We start from the raw sequence: 22,003 nt of genomic DNA, 5'->3' as shown, positions 1-22,003 counted from the left end.
CACACAGAGACAGGAAATTAGATTTAAGGAGAAAGGAAAGGTAGCAAGAAGTCATGTTTTTATAGTCTGGATCCAGGAAAAATAAAGGAATGGGAGTTAAAGTTCCTTGGGGGAAGGGCATTTCTTTCCATTAGAAGAAGAAAGCTGACCCATGGAAGGGAAGCCACTGAGTTCTGGGAGGGAGATATCCTGGGCTAAACTAATCTAAATAAATGGAAACCCTGGGGAGGAAGGGTTGACAAAACCCATCAGCATCCACATCACCAAAATCTATTCTTAAACCTTTTCTTCTCACTACACTCCCTTCGCTGGCTATCAGATATACTCTCAAGGCTCCAGCCATTACCTGCCTTCCGTCCTCCGATTCTTTTCCAAGCTGCAACCCTACATATTCAACTGCTCACCAGACGTCTGAGCCAAAACAGGCCATCAAGGGCTCAGATTCCACTTTCTCAAACCAAGTTCTCAGTGTCTGCTATGAGACCATCATGATTCCTGAATTTCCTATGTTTGTAAAGCACACTCTTCCAACTCCAAGCCTAAAAACCTGTGTTTATATCTGTTTATATAAATAGAACCCAGTGCTTAGCCCTAAAGATTTCACTTGTACAGTTTTCCTTGCTCCTGTCCCATCTCTCTGCATTAGTTGCTAGTATCCTGTTCTTGGATCACCAGAATCATCTATAGCCAAGCTTCCTGTGACCCTGACTCACCCCACCCGGCATGTTATCGTCAAATTGGTTTTTCTACTTGGATATGCTGGTTCACACTGATAGCTACTTGGGAGGGTAAGACAGAGGATTGTTGTGCCTAGAAATTTGAGGTCACCCTGAACAACATAGTGAGACAAATACATTCACCTGCTCATATCATCCTCAGTTCAAAAGATTTCAGATGATTGCTTTCCAGCCCAGTATGGCAAACTCTATGAAAGAACCCTTAGAATTTGCAAAAGCCATCAAGTAAATGTCTAATGAACACCAGGCCAACTCCTCTAGACCAACCAACTGATCAAACATCTCCTGCTTCCCGGTGTGAACTAGGGAACACACTACTCCTTAAAATGGACTTTTCTAAAAATGAACCAACTTTGCTACAGGATAATGAGCTAGTAACATCACAAGCAGTAATTAGAACACTTCAAAATGTGAGCTGTTCTGTGTATAGCACAAACATTTTAGAACAGGGATGCCAAGTGGAAAGGAGATGGACAAGGGGAACAACTAAGGAATAAGACACAGTAAATTGAAAAACAACTGTCAAGCCCCAAGTGCAGACAATTTTATACTTACTGAGAAAATATGAATCTGCACTGGGTATTGATTTTATCAAAACCATTGTTGAATTGACGGTCACCATTTTAAATGCCCCACCAAAGACTCGCTTTTCAGTGCATGTAGATTAAATGGCATGATATAGGCTTAACTCTATCATACTAGTAAATGTAGCAGTTTACCATGTGTTTAGCATGCTGGAGGCTCTGGGTACAAGTCCTGGCACAAAATCATAACAATAAATATAAGGAAGGGATTTATTTATAAAAAAAGATTAGCAATGGATATTTCTAAATCTTGGTGATGAACTAGTTTAAGGGCCTTTCCCATACTTCTGAGACTGTCTGACTGAAAATGTCCACACCTGATTATATAATTGGAGCTTCTGTTTCTTTGGAGCGGATATATACCCTGTTCTCCCTGAAACTATGACCCTCCTGCTTCAACCTTCCAAGCACCGTGTTACAGGCGTATGCCATGACAGTTGGCTAAAAATTCCTTTTAAATGTCCCTCGTATCTCTACCAAAAGAAATGTGATCTCCTGCCTGGAAAAATCTAGACACATTCTTTATAACCTGCTGTTAATTCTTCCTTGTAACCTGCCCGCTTGCCGCAGTTTCCCATAAGGATCCTCTCAATCCATCCTTCAATACCAACTAGTCTCTGATGACCCCTCCTTCCCCCGAACCTTAGCCTCTTTGTGTAGGACACTACCTCTGTGGAAATCAGCCATTAATATTTTCTCAGCACTACAGCCCACCTTCGTTACAAGCACCCACTTGGCAACCTAAGCTAAGAAGCTGACTGGGAAAAGTTAAACATATACTCTTGGGTTTCTGAAAGCAAATTCTTTCCCTTGCAGCAAAGTCCTATCCTGTGCATACATGCACACACGTACTCACGCATGCACACATGCGTTTACCTACTCTAATGTCTTATCTCAGAGTTTTCCTAAGTTTATCCAACTCTCCTTTGGAAATGTTCTTTAATTTCTAACCCCTGAAGCATGCTTGCCTGTTTTGTGACAGCCAACTGTCTCTGCTGGAACTAGGGCTTGTGTCTCACTGAACTATCAGGACCCTCAATGCAGGATAAGCATGAAAAACCTAACTCAGGCTGACTCTGGAGACTGTTCTATTCACTACTGGCATGTGAACATTGGAGAGTCTGCTGATATCGTAGAGCTTTGGTTTCTGTAAAATGGGTAAATGACAATTACTGCCTATAGACTGTATGTGCCAAATATCCAATGGGTATGTTAACAGGTTTCATGAAATGGAAATTAAACCTTATTAGGGCCCAAAATAGCATTTCACAAACACCTCGATGACAATCAAACAGCCACCAATACCTCTGTGTCCAATATATTTCCATTGACTTTTTCTGAGGATGTAAGCTTTGAACATGAATTAATATTCAGTAAAGCAACCTTGCAAAGCTTCCAGAGAGTAAACTAAACCTTGGTTGTTGTTGTCCTGAACTCTCTCTGCGTTCAAAGATAGATTTTTAAAAGTCTGAAACAGTTTAAAGGACTTTATGAAGAATATTTTGAACATGTTCTGTTTTATAGAGAGGCTGCACCCAACAGTAACTAATCAGTTTCCTCAAGTCTCCCGACTTTAATCTATCCACAGCACACACACAGATTGAGTCTATTATTTTCTTCTGTTTTTCCAGTAGGTGAAGTGCCACCTGCAGGGACGGTATGCAGCAGTACAAGGACATCAAGTCTTTATGGCTGCGCTTCTGTGAGTGTTCACAGGAAAAGGAATTTACAAAGGCCTTTAATCCTAACACCTGCATGTGTCTTAGATGTTTCCAGTGCTTCATTAAGCTATGTGTTGAATCAAAATCACTCTCCCTTCATACTGAAAAGCTGAGGCATAAAGTTCAATAAATTGCCCCAAGTCACACCACTTGTAATTGGTAGAACAGAATGCCAGCCCAGGTGTCTGCCTGCAGAGCTGGGAGCCCACGCCCTCGACTCTAAGCATGTGTTTCATATGCTGCTGAAAAAGTAGAGTGCAGAAGGCAGACATCTTATCATATGCACATGAAATTAGCATTAAAGATGAATAACTAACTGTGTATCTATTAGCCAGAGTTCACTGAAGGGTTTGGGGCAGAGATCAGGGGCAGAGCCTTTTCTCTGGGTTCAGTTCTCAGTACTAAACAAAAACTATATTAGGCATTTTCTATCAACACCGTGTGGAGAGACTGGGATACAAAGACACAGGGCTCTGAGAACGGCAACAGTTTCCATGGTGTAAAGCAATACATAATCACCTTAATTATTCATGGAATACTACAGGTCATCCACATTAATTCTGTTGAAATGAAAGGCAATATATTTCTTAGGAAATACAGCATAATGTTGGCAGTAGAAGTTCTCTAATTAATTTACTTGGGAATAATTCTATCTTCTACACTATTTAAAAACACGAATGAGCATGTGAAATAAAGACATATGTATTACAGTAAAATAAAAAAAATAGCTATACCATGTGTACTCTTAATAATAGAACCCATCTGGAGCACAGTGAAGTCCTTAAGGCCACAATACCAATGACACTTAATTAAAACTCCTGAACTCTAAAGCATCCAGACTTGTATTATCATTCTCTGGGTTATATAATAACAACAAAATATGCTTTGCAAGAGTATTGCGTTATCCAGGTGATAAACCATTACTGGTTTTACATACGAGAGTGGAATTTGGGCTCTCTCCACATCCATGTGCACAAAGGCACGCACACATTTTTCGAATTTCTAGAGAATGTATGTGCCCTCCCTCTGCCCCCAAATCAGACTATGCGAATCTGGAAAAAGCTGGATTGAAACACAAATATGAAATATGGGAATTGCTAAAGTGTTAGGTTAGAAGGAGCTTCATACATAATTTAAAACATATGAATAGAAAGTTAAATACTGCCTCCACAGTACAATATCTTACCCCGGAAGAATTCTTTACAGTGCACATCCAGCTTGAGTTTAGTAAAGTTTAATAAAGCCCTGTGAAATGGTAATGGTAATATTTGATAAAGGAGAAAAGCCAATGTGGACTAGGTTAAGAGGGCAGAGTGATATCTTCAACTTCTTTCAAAACACAAATGGAAGCTGCTCTCCTCCACACACAGTTGTCTGATGGCATTTGCTTGCGGTTTGCGCCTACATTTTTTTCTCACTGGGTAATACAGAATTACAACATGCACGCCACTTTAGTGCTCAAAATTCCTAAGGGAATTACTGCTACTTTATGTTCACATGCAACTTCAAGGAAGAGTTATGAGGAGGGCTCTGAGACTCCAAAAAAACAATATGCAGGAAAAATGGCCTTAGTATAAAAGGGGTATCTACTTACTTTTAAAGACATGGAAGGATATTTGAGCCAAATAAAAAAAAATAAGTTTGATGTATTTTGTAAGGAGGACAAGATAGAGTCCTGAAAATATTTTTTAAACCAATTGGTATATGCAAAGTGGGTTCAATTATTTATTTTTGGAATAATACTATCATTTAGGCAATGTATTATTTTCGTAATGCTTTCTATAGTAGATCTGATTGTGGAAATTAAAACCAAAGCTTAAAATCCTACAAGTAAATTGCAATGTGTGTTGAAGTAAGTCCGATGGAGAGGTAAAAGTAAAGATGAAGGAAAGTACAGAGCCTGCATTAAAGATCATAAAATCTGTTAAGAAAAAGAAAGAAAGGACCGAGGAGATGGCTTGACAGTCAAGGGCACTGGCTGTTTTTCCAGAGGACCAGGACTCAATTTTAACAGACTCTCAAGTCTGTAGGCATAATATTATTGGGCAGTGTGTAAGACTGTCCTTGTATTATTCAAATGTTGATTTCTGTGCTCCCATGTCTGGTTGCAATCCTTATTCTAAGAATCTCCTGTCTTGGTGTTGTGTAAACATGGCTCCCCAATTAGTCCCTGAGTGGTCAATAAAGCTGATCAGCCAATTACTGAACTAATTACTAAGAAACTGAACTAATTACTGAGAATGGACTTCCTACCAGCCAGGGGAGAGATAGATAGATAGATAGATAGATAGATAGACAGACAGACAGACAGACAGACAGACATGGTGAGAGAGTTCAGGGGAGACTATGAGAAAACACCAGAAGCAAAGAAAGCCATAAAATCAAAGTATCTCAGGGATTTTGGCTAGAAGTAGCCAGATTAGTTTAGAGGATTAAAATAGAGTAATACTGCTCAGTTGTTGTGCCCTTAAAGTTTGATAAACAAATATAGTAGTCCAGTTTTGATTATTTGGGAGCTAGCTAGGAAAGAGAAAAACTGTAAAACACATATTAAAAAAGCCACTAGCATGTGTCAGATGACCAGTATCTGTAACTATTTTCAGAAACTGACACCCTTCTCTGCTGCTCTCTGTGGGCATCAGGAATGCAAGTATTACACAGATACACAAGTAGGCAAAATGTTACACATATAATATGAAAACATTTTTTAAAAGGAGAGAGAAAAGATGCTCAGAAATAACCATAGTGATCCAAAAGAAAGTAACAAAATTCATTTTCCTGAGTGCTTACCATATGCAAGTATCATGTGAAACATTTCACTTTAACTTTTACAACATGTATAAATGAAGGACATTGCCTTACACATGTGGACAGTTCTGCATACAGTGAAGGGGTAATTCATCCGGGAAGCGGAGGCTAAACACTAGACAGCCTGGATCTGACTTGCAATCTCTGATTAGAAGTTCCCCTTCTATTCAAATATAATGTGATACTAACAAGTTTACTTTCTGTGGAAATCTGGGAGAGGAAGAAAGTCCCTTCAGTAAAGAAGGAAACTGTCTTCCTGAAGAAGCAGTACTACAGTGTGACAGGTGATTTTGTTGAGATATGTAAACAAGAGAGTCAAGAGGAAGAAGCTCCAAGGAAAAGAGAAAAAACAGAAAATACAAAAGTTTCACTTTGGTTTTGGTAAAGCACAGAGTCCATGAAGAACATTAGTGAAAACCAGTAGGAGGTGACACAGGAAGCCAAATTAGGGGATTTTTGTCCCACTGTAGACATGTAACATAATCAAGATTTAAAGGTTTGACATCAGGAAAGGTTTCACATTATCAAAGCCATGGCAGAAAATTTTATCTGGTCAACACAGGTGATAGGAATACTCACTGATTTCCTCTCACTCCAATCCTCAATGTTTCCTGTCAGGGGAAAACGAAATGTTTGCCCTGATGACTTTCCTCCACACAGTGCTACTGTGAGGAACGACAATGGGGATGTTGGGACAGATGCAGGAGAAATCTAAAATCATTCTAGTATACTGTGAGCTACACATTTAATCATCCCACTTGAAGTTAACAGTGCTATCATATTACAGGGTTGTAGTCCTGACTTTGACAATACCCAGGAAGAAGAAAGAGAGGGAGATCTGAGACACGGAGAGCAGCATAGAAAGAGAATCTGGGGCGGGAGTCAGCAAATGATTCAACAAGAACAGAAAAGCCAGGATTTGGACATGAACCCAGTTCATACTAAAGCCAACACACCAGGACCATGCTTTGAAGAATGTACAAATCCCAAGTTATCTGCAGGGTGCCATGAAATCTTCTTAAGCATCACACATCTGAGCTCCAGATGGAACTTGGGGTTGCCCAGATGTATAGATTCGGAGAAATACTCATGGGTGGGACAAGGTCATCCTCAGCAGGGCTGGGTCTGGAACATTGAAGAACCTCAACACTTTACCTACCAGTTTTACAAAGAAGACATGGAAATGGGAAATGGGTTTGGGAAAAAGTCCTCAGCATCATTAATAATCAGGGGAACGTAAATGAAATTACAGTAAGACTTCATGCCTCCGCTGTTAGGATGAATACAATCCAAAAGGCAAGAGAGAAAATATGGAGAAAGGAGGAATTCTTGTATTGTTATAGGAATGCAAAGCAGAACACTGACTATATAAAACACTATTGGTAATTCCTCCAAATCTAAAAATATAATTACCATGTGATCCCACATGTTGAAGATATCTGCACTCCCATGTTTATTGTAGCAACCAAGATCTTGGATCAGCCATAGTGTTCACCAATGACTTCATGGGTTAAGAAATGGTGTATATACACACACATAATGACTACTACTTAGTCACAGAAATGAATGAACTGAAGGATAATATGTTCAGTGAAATAAGCCATTTCACAGAGAGAAATATTTATGTTCACACATACGTAGAATCCACTTACAACAGACAACACAGAACCAGCCTGAGTGTCTTAGTGGATACACAGAAGAATATAGTACATACATACGATAGAATATTTATCAGCCTGAAAAAGGAAGCAATTTTGCCATTGTAATAATATGGGTGAATCTGAAGGATACTGTGCTAAGTGAAATGAACCAGACACAGAAAGGCAAATACTGTATAATGATTTTTCACTTTTCTTTTTAGAATGCTGAAAAGCTGAATGTAATAGAAGCATAAAACAACGATGGTAGAAATAGAGACATGTTGGGAAAAGGCACAATCTGTGATCAAATGACAAGTTGTGAGGTTGTAATACTACATAGCTTGGGGAGAGGTATGTATGTCCACTGAGCTAATTGTACTAATTGAACAAAGTATATGCATATGGACTCAACTTGTATACATTGCATGCAGTCAACATTATCAATAACATACATTAATATTTCATATTAATATATTCTCATATTTCAACATAATAGGTATATATTATTTTAAATAATCACAGACTGTTTCTGACTTATTCACTACAATTCCGCAGCCGTAGTGGTAGAATCTGGGTCCTATCCATCCCATACTCAAGACCTTCTGAAGCCTATCAGAAGGACTGGCATCAGCACACTCAGACGAAGTTATATAAGTCAAAGGTTAAACAATCAACTTCCAGTCCCTCTGTGTGAGGGTCCCGAGGAACCTTCTGCCTCATCCCTCTACAAGGTATTCAGGAGGGGAATGGCCTCAGTCACACATACAGGTAATCAGCTCACAAACACATCTAGTTCCCAGCTCTTTTACAATGCCGGTGTCTTACTCTATTCCCTTGTGCTGTATCATAAGGTCATTTCTCAGATGTTTATGTCTCTAAATTATCTTAAGAACTACTTTTGGATAAAACAGAGGTCCTGTTAAGAGATAGAATATTATTCTCCCTCCAAGCCAATCCTTGCTGCCTTTCAGGAAAGAGCTGAGTGATACAGGCCTTCCAGACTCGGGTACAGTCTTGATTCCCACTCCAGTCACTCTACTGTATCACAGATAAGTAATTTACCATAGGCACCAACACACACACACACACACACACATACACACACACACACACACACACACATATACACATGCACACATAGGCATACATACACACTCAGAGGAGAGCTCACACACATGCACACAGACACAGACACATAAGCTTTTCAGGGCTACTGTAGCACTGAATAAAAGTACGAAAAGGAGTAAATCACCTTTCACTTCGCATTCTTCCCAATGTAGCAACAGCAAGTTCAAATCCTAAAACGTTAAAACCGTCTTCTAGAAACTCGCTAACTTGAACTAACTTGGGCTGCACAAGGGAAGGCTACAAATACCGAGGTCGCTCTCCGCATCCATGTAGCAGTCCTGCTTTTTCTCAGAAGCCGATGTGCGAAGGAGCGCTGTACCACAATAAATGTGATTTCCTGTTTGTAGTGTAACTCAACCTTATATATGGCTTGAGAACAACTATAAGTCATGTCCAGACCACATAGAATGAACATTAACTTACAAAAAATACTTTTTGACTACAAAGCTACAGTGAAATGGAATCAGGAAACAACCCAGGGTAGAAGCAGGAACCAGCACATCACAGGGAAGAAGGGTGGCTGGGTGCGCGGTCAGTAATTGCAGCGTTCACAGGGGTTGCGACATTCAAGGCAAAGCCTCCATAAGTCTAGCTCCTCTCAATAGACCATGCAATACTGAGTCTTTTGAGTTTGAACTTGCTACAGAATTTGTGAGAACTTGCTTTATTTTTACAGTTCTATCTTTCGACATGTCCCTTCAGCTCTTAAAAATGGCCCTTTTTCCCCCCAGTGTGACTTAGAGTTCAAAAGATTGCCTGTCAGCTGTATTAGTGCCTACTTATAAATCATGTCTGCGGCAGTTGGCTGGTGTTGAAAATGGAGAACAAAGTCTGTATCCATCTCCGCCGAATCAGAAGCAGCCAGCAGGATCATGGTGTAAATAACGGGCCTAGGGGTTCATGGCTGCATTGGGACGTGATTAATCAGCATCTAACGCAAACCAGCCCATGTCTGTATGAACCAGTCACCACGCCTCTAAAGTGCTCGGGTACTGGCTTGGGTCAGTTAGAGAGTCTTACTTTGTCAGAGGGTATGTTGTTAACTTGCCATCTGATCCAACAGGGGAAGTGGCTCACTCGACCCCGAAGAGACCCCCAAGCTTCACTCCTGGAAAACGGCTGGCCTACTGGGTTGATTCCTACTTCATAGCTTTGAGTCTTTGAAAAGGACTGAAGAAAAGTGCCCCCATTAAGAAAATCCTGAATTGGAGTTAATTGATCAGAAACGAGATCACTTACCTGAGGACCAGGCTGTCCCTGGAATTGAAAAGAAGAGAAACAATTATAAAATTGATGTCTACAATGGCTATTTTCAATTTAATTTAAATTAAAATGAATCCAGTTTATTAAAGTCTTAGAACTACTAAACATCTTTTTAAAATATTTCTAAAGATAATATGAATAACTTTATAGTGGATCTTATATATTTCTTTCCTGCCAATTGAATGTATTGGGCTCATGACTAATGCATGTTTGAGTGACTCAACATGCCCCGCCCCCCACTGAACTGGGCAAAGGAGAGTCACAGATACCATTATCCTTCATAGGACAGTAACGTGTGGATGGGCAAGTGAGAGGGCGAGCGGGCAAGCCTCCCAGCACAGAGAATCACTGCCCCGGGTGCTCTCACGTGGCAGTGCTACAGTTAAAGAGAGGAGTCCTTGCTGTCTCATTGTTCCAGTGTCTGGAGGGTTATTTTGTTTGTTTTGTTTTTAATAACATCTTTTTACCTCGAGTAATTAAACATGTTAGAATAAGGTATGTAAGGGATCTTTGGAGGTTTAGAATGTACCCCATCTCTCCAACACTCAATAGATGAGGTGACCTCTGGCCAGTATAATCATTTCAAATGTCACTTGTTTTTTTATGTTGATAGAAATCTCCAAGCCATGCAAATACTTCCAAAGTAAATGAACTGTGGGGGCTGGAGAGATAGCTCAGTGGTTAAGAGCACTGACTGCTCTTCCAGAGGTCCTGAGTTCAATTCCCAGCAACCACATGGTGGCTCACAACCATCTGTAATGGGATCTGATGCCCTCTTCTGGTGTGTCTGAAGACAGCCACAGTGTACTCATATACATAAAGTAAATAAATATTAAAAAAAGAAAAGAAAGTAAACTGTAAACAAAAACATTGATGACACACCACATTTGTAAAATCTCCACATGAGTTTTCGGTCAAATGATACTGAAAGGATAGTTTCCACTAAGTTACAGAGTCTTCTGGGGTAAATAGACTTCTGAGGTAAGATGGCAGACTTTTACTAAAGCAGCAAAGGATAAAGAACGTGAACTCTATCCCAGAGAGAGAAAGATCATCAGAAATGAGAGTGGGACAGAGCAGCAGGCCACGGAAAGACTCCAGGGTGATCTGAGACTCAGAGCACCCCCCACAGCTCTCAGACATCCCTGAAAAGACATCCAGGCTGCCTCAGGTGTGACTCTGGCCAGTCTAACCCACAGGTCTCAGAAGCGTTGAATGTATCTGAGGAGATCTGCTGAGCCTGTATCTTCAGGTGTGGATTGGCTTGTGTTTGAAAAGCTTGTGGCCAAGTGTCATTTTGAAAGAACATCTTCTATTAAAGACAGCTTCATGGGAGCCTGAAAAGTCAAGGATTCAGGAATTAACCTGCCATAGATTCTAGTAGAAGTGGGTGGCGAGTGGCCATAACAGACCAAACAAAAAAAGAAACAAACATACTGAGAGGTTCAGGGAGCAGGAGGCTCATTGGTAAAAGATTCTGGGTTTGATGGTCTGGCCTTGTGATGGCTTTGTCTTCTTTGTCAATGAACTAAATATCTATGGTATCCCAAGACTCCAGCGACACCCCTTGTAACCTTGTCCTGCCTGCAGGGCTTTTGGTACTGAGCAGAATCAGAAAGGTGTAGAATGAGCAACGCCAACAGCTCAGTGCTCTACCTGCTTCTGCTCACACACTGCACACTTGGCTTAGACCGTATCCACACACATGGGCACACTATGCAATCTTGTGAGTGACAGATGCAAAGCTAAGGGTGCTTAGAAGTACTCCTGGTCTGCAAAGACAGGAAGCTGCAGTGTTGAGAGGCTCAGATCCCTCCAGTTTGAGCACGATCAAAAATGAGTCTCTACCTTCAACCAACCATCCTTCTACTTGGCAGGACTGCAGGAAGAGGCTGCTTGGGCTTGAATGTATAGATTTTATATATTGAGGCCTTTTAAATTATATTTTAGAAGCAAAATTATAGGTTTAAATTCTTATGTTAAATAAAGCAAATCTCACACAGTGTTTCTTTATTGGGAATGTTTTCTTTTGCTCTTTTGTTTTTGAAGAAATTATTTTATTTCATTCATATAAACTCAATAGGGGAATCACAAACCTTAATTCCATTTTAGTCAATATTTTTAAAACAGTATTCCTCTCATTTTAATAAACACAATATATTTAAATTGCAATAGTAAGTATATTGCTTAGTTAAAATTAAGTTGATTTCATAATATCAAGTCTCATAATAAATACTAGATCTACAAGTATTTAAAAATACCAAGTATGGGGATAGAGAGATGGCTTAGGTATTAAGAGAAAGTATTGCTCTTACAGAAGACTAAAGTCCTGTTCCCAGCAGCCATTTCAGGAAGCCCACAATTGCCTATAACTTCAGCTACAAAGGATCTGACACCCTCCATGTCCAGCCTCCATGAATAGACAACACACTCTTGTGTACAAACCCATTGGTGTGTGCACCAATATAAACACATATCAATGTTACCCAGATGTAAACTCTGAATAGAAAAATAATTACTGGGTTAGCAAGACATGCCTACCCTACAGTGCCACACTGCTATGAAAATGGTCACCAATCTCTTAATTGAATTTAAGTCTTAATCCACATGATGAAACCCATATATGGTCCCAAAGTTGAACCAAGAACCTGTGACCAGAAAGGTCATAGGCTACAGGGGACAACCTATTGTGGTGAATGGACATACTATCAAACTGACTCTCAGTGACTCACTGTTATACCTATGGATTGATGCATCTCTCAGGCCTCATCAAAGAAGTTTCTATTTGAACTAAATGAAATACAGAGACTCACAACTGGCCAAGGTGAAGAGAATTAGAAACTGAAGAATGGAATGTCTAGATTACACCTTCTTTTCTCAAGGTTCAGTGGTCTTCCTTTTTCTTTTCTTTAAGTCCTTTTTCTTTTTGTTCAGTAATTTCTACTTTCCTAAGTAAATTTTCATAAATTTAAAGTATATTTCTATCAGCAAATAAATTGAAAGACTGATAAAAAACAAACAGTAAGTACTAAAGTAGATAGGTAGATAGATTGGTTGATCGATCGATCGATCGATAGATAGATAGATAAAATAGCAAGCTCAATGAATTAAATAAACCTCAGCCAAAACATCACCAATAGACTAGACCAACCAGAACAAAGTGTATCATGGATTTCTGGTAATATAGAGTGAATACTACATTCATAGTTTCATGAAGAAAAGTAAATATATAAGTGTGACCACCTCCTCCCCCAACTCTGGGATATGATCTGGTCAAACCTAAGTGAATGGGAAAGAGTAAGCTTTATGAGAAGTACAGATGAACAAAGGAATGTTAGAAAAAAATCAAGTCCAACACAATAAAGTAGCAAGTGCTGATTGTAAGAATGTTGAAAGAAAAGAATAAAACATCAATCAAACCAACTAGGGAAATAACCAACCAAATCACAGGAGTCATCCAACGTCTCTCTATAATGACTCTAAATATAAATACTCTCTTAGCTCTCCAGTTAAAGAGCATAGATTAGTTTCCCGGATTATAAAACAACCACCAACCATCTGTTGTGCCCAAGAAAGACACCTATATGGAAGACACATAAAGATGAAGACTTAAAAGGATGGTAGTCAGTGTCATGTGCAAACAAAAGTCAAGCTAGCATACTCAAATATCTGATAAAATAGGCTTCAAGTAAACATTAGTCATATGATAAAGATGAAACTTCATATTAATACAAGACTAATTTATCAAGAAGATATGGCAAGTGTAAATGTATAGACACCAAATGTTGGGGCTCCTGTTATTTTATGCTTCTTTCATAAGACAAATACTGAAGGACATAGAAAGTGGAGTTGATTGGTAGGAGAGATCCCTATCAAGGTACAGTGACACATACACAAGAAACTAAGAAACATTACTTTGGATGCCAATTAATAATTTTAAAGTAGTAAAACAGACAAGCAATGTGCAGTCTCATTTTATCAGCCATGTCATGTCAGAGGTACCTTACTTCAGGTCCTGTGTGGTCTCCTCTGTCTCCATTCTTGCAGTTTCTGCAAAACTCTTTCAAAAACTTACTGAGGATAAAGCAGGTAATCTTTCAAGAGCACTGTCTGAGATATGGTGGGGTAAGATTTACGTAGCCCTATGGGACAGAAGAACCAAATCTGTTTCCAGTCGATGTTATTCCGCTCTCACACTCTTGTAGGAGGAAGAAAGAGAAGAACAACCTGTCTTACATTGATTCTTCCTGAGGACTAAGAACTCTGGGGTATACAGTACGCCACTTATAGCTTTAAATACCCTTGAATTGCCAAATAGAGAAACTAAAGCTCAGAGAAGAAAGCTAGACATCACAAAGTCTATAGGATGAAAAGTCAGAATTTACCCCCATCCTCACTGTGAAACCCAAGATTTCTTCTAGCCCTTCTGCCTTTGCCTCTAGAATAGGTTTAAAGTCTTTTAATTCTTATTTTATGTGAATGACTGTTTGTCTGAATGTATGTATGTATACTGTGTGGGTGCACTGTGCCTAAGAAGACCCGAAGGAAGACTCAGATCCCCTGGAAACGGCCGCAGATGGTTGTAATCTACTGTAAATGTGTTGAGAACCTACCCTGAACTCCCTGGAATAATTGCTCTCATCTGCCGAACCATCTCTCCTGCCCCTTGCTCTGGAAATCTAGGCTCACAGATATTTACAAGTCTCTAGCATTGAACTTGGTCAATTTTCTTCCTGTGAGAAAACTCACCATGCCCAGAACCCCTTATCACTTCTTCTGGGTTCACTGAGAGACAGGAGTGGGTTTTTTTTTTTTCCCCCTCAGTGATGGATAGTTTTCTAGTCCATTGTATTGAAGAGTCCTAACGACTAAGCATAAAAGCCAAAAACTTAATTTGGTTTTCTAAAATACACTCCAAATGCGTACTTCTAAATTATGGCTAACATTCACAAATCTCAACATGTTGATTTTTCTAAAATGAAATTACTGAAAAGACCCTTTCTGCCCATGCAAATCATCAAAATGTTTCTACAAATCAAAGTTTGGATCAAGAAAAACCAAGAGCCATGCCAAGCGAAACAGTTAAATCACAGAACTCTTGAAGTCAGGGCCCTTAAGTGTAGAACTAGAGAATGCCCAGGCACAGAGCTGGCTGATTTACTGTCTGGCAGCAGGAAGGGCAATGCTCTGGCCTCTGGCCCCAGCAGGAGGGGAGGAAGGGAGCCTGCAGGGGGAGCAGACTTTAAAAAGCTAATCAGAACAGTGTGGTGGGAAGCAATCAGCCAGTAGCTGAGGCTTGATGGACATTGGTCCAAGGAAGCTTAGCATTCTGGGAGAAAAGCAAGCCTCCACGATGAACTTGATAAATGAGCTGGCCCATCACAGGAGTCTGCACTGTTACTTGAGGCAATTAAAAAGCAATATCAGCCATTCTTTGTTTGGCCATTATCACAATTATGGTTGGCAGAGAGTGCTAACGCTCTTTTCAGATCGACAAGTCATTTGGATTTCTGGCTGAAATAAATTAGTTTCACTACATGACACTGTTTTTTTTGTTTTATGGTTTTTTTTTTTTTTTTTTTTTTTTTTTTTTTTTTTTTTATTGGATAGGAACTCTGTCATTCCTTTGGAAAGGGACAAAAACTGTTTATTTAACACATGCATGGATAGGGATACAAAAGTTGTTTTAGAATGTGGTATTATTTTAGATATTGATTAGGGTACCAAACACACATTACCTTTGGACAATGCGGGGTGGGGGGAGAAGCAATTTTACAAGAACTAAAAGCGATATCAGTGCTGCCTCCTAAACCTCCGATACACATGTATTTCTTTTTCAGGTGAACATCTGTTGTGGAAATTCAGATAAAGCTGCAGAGCGTCAGATCTCTCTACGGTGGTGTGGCAGATCCAAAGGCCAGTGGAATCCTGCCAAGGAGCCTGTACCTTTCTGCCAGTCTACAGTGTGTGCCAGACATGGAACAAGGAGAAATGTCATCCATGCTCTGTGCACAGAGACTGATCACCTTTCAGTCTCCACTGTATTGAGACCTTCCTTGAAGGTGCTTTCAAAATGGCTGCTGATGTGTATGAGTTGGAAACTTGCAGACTGGCCCGAGGAGGTTGACAGTGACACTTTAAGCTTTTAAAGGACTACTGCTACACTTTAAGTGTTGGATTTTCAAGTGAAGCTTTAAGTCTCACATTCCAGAAAAGCCCTTTGGGTTTCTCTACATTGCAATTCATCTGCCCCTCAGTGGGCTCTTACCTAGGCAGTAAGGATGGTACTCAGGCAAACACAACTTCAAGGTAAGCAAGAAACCCTATGGGCACATGTGTGCCACCTAAAAGGGACAGGAGTTCTGACCTGAACAACAACAATAAAAATCTCCCTTAAGTGGACTTAAGACCACATCCACTTAATAAGAGAACGGTCTTTCAAACTAGTGTGCAAACTATGTTCAAAAATACAGTATGGTGACTTCAGCTGGCCATGTGGTCAATATGAACAACTGGCCCAGTTCAAATTCATAGTAACCCTCAGGTAACATTTGAAACTACTAATACGTAAATGACACATAAGAGAGAAGTAACTGAAAAAATGCCATCACAGAATATATGTATTGAAAATATATTTGCAAAGGCTGCATAATCCTTTAGGGTCTGAACTGCTTTTGCATAATAAAAGCTCTTAATCACTTAGCTGAAATAAACATCGTTCATCATTTAGAGCATCTATTTACTGCCATACAGGGCATGGCATACACAATATTACCTAACAAGCACATAAGAGTCTTTCAATTTAGTTTTTTTTTAGTGGTTTCTACACTAGAAAGGAAAAGCCAAATTAGATGAAAATAGTTACTGTCAAGCCTGTAGCATTTCTCTTTAAAAATTCAAGAAAGAAAGGAACCAGAAAGAATAACTCTGAGCATGAGGCATTTTCTCCATTTATGATTGATGAGGGAGACTCAGCCTACTGTAGGTGGTACCATCCCTGGGCAAATGGTCCTAGGTTGTATAAGAACGTATGGTGATGGTAAGCAAGCCCTAGGAAGCAGTACATCTCCACCACCTGCTTCAGTTCTGCCTCCACTTCCCTGGATGACAGACTATCACTTGAAAGTGTAAGATGAAATAAACCACATAGAAAAGCAGGAAGGAAGAAAGAGAGGGAAGGAAGGAGGGAAGGAAGAAAGGGAGGGAGGGAAGGAATGAAGGGAAGGGAGGGAGGAAGAAAGGAAGGAAGGAAGGAAGGAGGGAGGGAGAGAAGGAAGGAAGGAAGGAAGGAAGGAAGGAAGGAAGGAAGGAAAGAAGGAAGGGAGGTTAGGAAACATCCAGCAGTGACACAGCTCCTAAGCAAAACTGGGCTGGGACTCCTTCATTCCCATATATATCCTGTGGAACAGCTGAAGCCAGGGACTTGGGCAGAGACAGAAGGAGCCTGAGCTACCAGCAACCTTTCAAAGTGGATAGAAGCTACTGTGGCACCAATCGATCCCCCCCCCTTTTTTTTTTTAATCTTTTCAGTGTTGCATACACAACTCTGAAGTCCCCCATGGATTCCCTAGGAAATCCTTCACCTCAGGTTAAGAATCCCTCAGTAGAGAAATAAATCTGCCTTAAGGCAGGTTTATGTGTATTCCAGAAACCTCCCTTAATCTTCCAGGAACATCCCTTAATCCACCCTTCAAGGTCAACCACCTTGGGCAAGGGCATCTAGTTTTCAATCAAGAACAGCCTGTTAACAGCTCAAAGATGCCCATCCAGTTGACTGTCAAAAACAATCTGCTTGATTTTTGGCCATTTTGTTCTTCTCTCTGCCCCTGCCCCCCTCTGCCCCATCCAACAAGAGAGAACCTAGGCAGTTTGATCCCCAACAAACCTTTCTTTATATCCATGGAGTGGTCCAGTTGAATGGTTTCACTGTGCTCTTGCTTACATTTTTCTCATAGATATGACAAATAGCTTAAAAAAAAATCCTTAGAGAAAAGTTTGTCTCACAATTTGAGGGCACAGACCCCCACGGCAGGTAAGGCACACAGGCAGGAGTATGAGACACAGTTGGTCACACTTCATCTATAGCCAGGAAGCAGGGGTGGGAGTTGGGGGGGTGATGAACGTTAGTACTCTGCTCACTTCCCCCATTTATTTGGCTGTGGACCCCAGCTTACAGCATGGTGCTACCTATATTTCGTGTGTGCTTTCCCACCTCAATTAACTTATTCTAGACTCTCCCTTAAATCTTCCACAGCCATGCCTTTAAGTTTGTCTCGTTGGTGATTCTAGGTCCCGTCAGGTTGAGAAGCATTTTAACCGTCAGTGACTGAGCAGTTTTATGTGAGAAAATAAAGACAGAAGGAAGTTCTGGAGATCTCAAGTGAACGTCACCTGAATGTCACCTGTGGATGACTGTGACCAGCTACCTGGGACCAAGATTAAGCATCTGAGGAAAGCAGGCTGGGATGAATCAGCGTGTGTACAGAAGGCAGAGCGGAAAGCATGTGTATACTATGCGCCAACTGGAGTAGACAGTTTTAGTAACTGCATATAAGGGAAGGAATAAAGTAGAGAGTCAAAACGAACACAGATCTGGAGAAAAGGAGAAAATGATTTCCTTGTCCCTGTGGCATGGTGCAAGGTGCTGAGGGAGACGTGGAAGGATGCTAGCAGACAGGGAAAGCTAAAGTAGGCTGCCTGTGGTGGCTTCCTGTTCCTGGAGGACACAGGGAGGGAGAAAGGCAGGAAGCTATGGGGTGGGTTTATAAGCTGGACCAATAAGGGAATGGGGAGGAGCCCAGGTCGTCTATGAATACCTAACCGGCCTCATGTTAGAGGACTTCCTACAGGATAAGACTGCTACTTTCCCTTTCTCTGAAGCTAGCTCTGCTACCTTTCCCTGAAGTTGCTCTCTTTGTGTACCCAGGGAAAGAGCTCAGCCATTCTCTAAAGCATGCTCGGGATACCTGTAATATCTGTTCTTGAAAATGGTTACAGAGAACCAACTATTTAAATTGGGGGGGGGGGTGGCTTAGGGATCAAAATTAATATGTATGAGAAAACAAGAGGACAAAACATGGCAGTATAAAGACGACAGAAGGGGACACAGACTCTCTAAGTGGGCAGGGCACTGAACAGAGACACAAACTTAGAGACATCGAACAGAAGTCACTTATGCATCAGACTTCAGAGCGCTGCGGGGGCGGGGTGTTGTCTGTTGGGAATAGGAAGAGAAGAATGAGGCTGGTCATTTATCTGCCCATTCTCTTAGTAACTGTTAAACACTTACAGTATGCCAGGAGTTCTGCACATTGTAGTGATAGCAGACAAACAGTAAATACAATTGTGTCCCTGTTACCACTCTAAGGAGGGAGGCAGGCTTTAAGAGAATGTTTATAAATAATATGGCAGATGGTTGATTTAAAAAAACTAAGTAAAAAATAATATAGGAGGAAAAGCAGGCCTAGGAGCCAGTGAGTGGGAGAATGCTAATTAATAAGGTGTTTGTGGGAGGGTTCTGTCAGAGAAGGGAACAGCAAGGGGAAATGCCCACAAGTCAAAGATTGAGGAAGCAACTTATCTGCTGTCTGGACTGCAGTAAGTGGCAGGGGAGGGTGAACATGGAAGCCAAGGGCCTGAAAACAGCCACCCTTCTAATCATGACACACAACACCCCAAGGCGGAGGTTCCGAGTTCAGTTTGCAAAGTGTGGTGGACTTTGAGAAGAAAGAGCTGCAAAGACAATGGTGGACACACACAGAGAGAAGTAAGGAGGCCTCCGTAGCATTCTGAGAGAAAGATAAGGCAGGCTGTGCCAAGAGTACGTGTGTATGTGTGTGTGTATGTGTGTGTGTGTGTGTGTGTGTGTGTGTGTTCACGTGTGTTCGAGTGTATGGTGAGGGAGGAGGTAAAGAATAGTAGTCATGTTCTGATATAAGATCTGTGAGTAGCTGGACTGAAGAGGAGGCAGCAATGATCTGAGGGCTGAGCAGATAAAGGATTGGGCTTACAAAGGGCAGAGGAGGTGGCTCAGTGGCAGGTACAGAGCTAGAGCAGGCAAGGCTCTAGGTTCCACCCTACACACTACAAAAAACCCAAAACCAAAACACAGAACACACGAGCAAAACCTCCCAAAACTCTGTTCAACTTAAATAACAAATGTTTCACAGAGTCATTGAAAGTATAAACAAACAAACCTGTCTGCTTGGCTCATTCACAATTTCCATCTTTCTTACATGCTGCCTCTTACATCTTGTTCATGATGAGTTATGAGGGAATTTGCGTAATACAGACTCCTGTATTCCCTAGAGCATGGCCAACTAGACTTGCAACCAGGAGAAAGCTTCCTCTCCTTCACGCAGGAGCTATAGGAAGGCAGTATCAAATGTCAGTGAGGATTGCTCACACCTGAGCACTCCGGCACGTCCAGCATGCCACACTGACCTACTTCTCAGTGTCCCATTACACCAGTAAAGATATACACACCAAAATTTGACCAATTCACGTCAGGTCAGGGCTAACAAAGTCCTTGTCTCCAGGTTTTCTGTTCCATCACCTCCCTCCGGGCTCTGAGCTGGTCACCCTTGGCATCCCTCTAGTGACAACATCCATCAAAGATGAAGGAATTGTACTGCTTTCACAAAGTTTCCCCTGTGGTCCTGCAGCACAGAACTTCACCTCACCCGATGGCCTCAGACAACCGCCACTTCACTCCTGATGACTGGATTCAGCCCTAAACCGTACGCACTGGCTCCTTGGAAATTGCACACTTTGGAATGCAAACTTTTCCGGGCTCTGTTGCTGCTTTTGTGGACATTAGCAGTTGTTGTGTAGCCATTTCCAGGAAACTCAAGCATCCCTCTTTGAGATGACAAAACTTACAGGACTCACAATGCTCAAAAAGGTTTACAGGGCACCTCCCCAAGGCTATCCAGATAGTAAACAACGGCTTGAGAGAGGAGAATCCCTTGGTAGAACTACCTGCAAATGGCATGTGCCAGCCATGACGTCTACCACTGAGCACCACGGATGCAACATGGGGTTTTATCCAAAGCCACTCTCCGAAGCCTATACTTCTGACTTTATACTACACAGTTGTTGGACAGTAGAAGGCTTGTCATCATTAATGTCTGTATTTTAAAAGTCTATCCTTATATGATTTTTATTAGGCACCTATTAAATTCCAGGAAAGAATCATGATAGAGAAACCAGGAGAAACAAAGCTTGGTCACTTCAGCTGGGAGATTATTATCAGAGAAAATGTGGGAGGCTATATGGCTTCAAATTTCTATATATCCAAAGCCACTGAGGAGCCTTGTAAAAAAGGGTCAGGGAGTGAAAAGTAACTCAAATTCTCTCTTCTTAATAAAAAGTGCGTTTTGTTGGTATTGAAAAATGAGCTACCTTAATTTATTTTTGAAGAAAACACAATATGCAATTAGCAATGCCATGATTAAATCAGATACTGTAATATCACAGCGAGAACAGCCTGTTTTTTTCTTTCTTCTGTAATACAAATATCTTCCCTGGAGACAGGGAAAGTAGCTTAGCATTTTCATAGCCATTGGATAATCGCCTCTATTGATGAGACGCCACAGGTTCTTACTGAAAGGAGTCTAAGTAACTGCTAAGGGATAAAAGAAAGTGTTTGGTGAGCTGATGCCACAGCATGCGCTGAGGCTAACAGGAGAGAATTAAACACAGGCTTCCACGCATGAATAGCATCATGTCCCGCCTGGGCATGGCTGACTGGCCAGCCCTAAACTTGTACAAATAAAAGAGACCAGGCTAAAATAGACATTAGTATGAATAGTTGGTGTGCACCAAGGAAATTAGAGCACCCCACCAGGTCTTTAAGAGGGAGTAAAAAGCTTTAGAAATAAAGGCCACTAGAGCCATCTTTTCAAAGCTTTTGACACTGCAAATCTACCCCATTTTGGTTTTCATTGAAAGGAATGCAGAGGAGAGCCTCAATCTAGTTCACATACAACATATGCATGTACACATACATATGTGTGCACAAAAACAAAGAGTTAATACCTCAAGGAGCTTGAACACAAGAGGTATGGAGCGCATACTTTATTCAAGGAACCTGCCTGTGCCATTAAGTGGAGGGAGGATTT

General features: G+C 40.9%; 1 protein-coding gene across 1 annotated transcript in view; it reads right to left on the bottom strand.

The window, feature by feature from the left end:
- The window catches only part of COL25A1 (collagen type XXV alpha 1 chain), a gene marked incomplete at both ends in the record, with an annotated part of 368,416 nt that overhangs the window by 147,344 nt on the left and 199,069 nt on the right, over positions 1-22,003 (bottom strand). Inside the window, one exon of the mRNA XM_080916476.1 lies at positions 9,858-9,875. Within this exon, the coding sequence (XP_080772602.1) occupies positions 9,858-9,875 (18 nt within the window). The remainder of the gene's footprint in view (positions 1-9,857; positions 9,876-22,003) is intronic.

The sequence above is a fragment of the Micromys minutus genome (genome assembly GCF_963924665.1).
Source record: "Micromys minutus genome assembly, chromosome: 4".
Classification (NCBI taxonomy): Eukaryota; Metazoa; Chordata; class Mammalia; order Rodentia; family Muridae; genus Micromys; species Micromys minutus.
The sequence above is the reverse complement of the archived record's forward strand: the minus strand, read 5'-3'. Positions and strand labels throughout refer to the sequence as shown.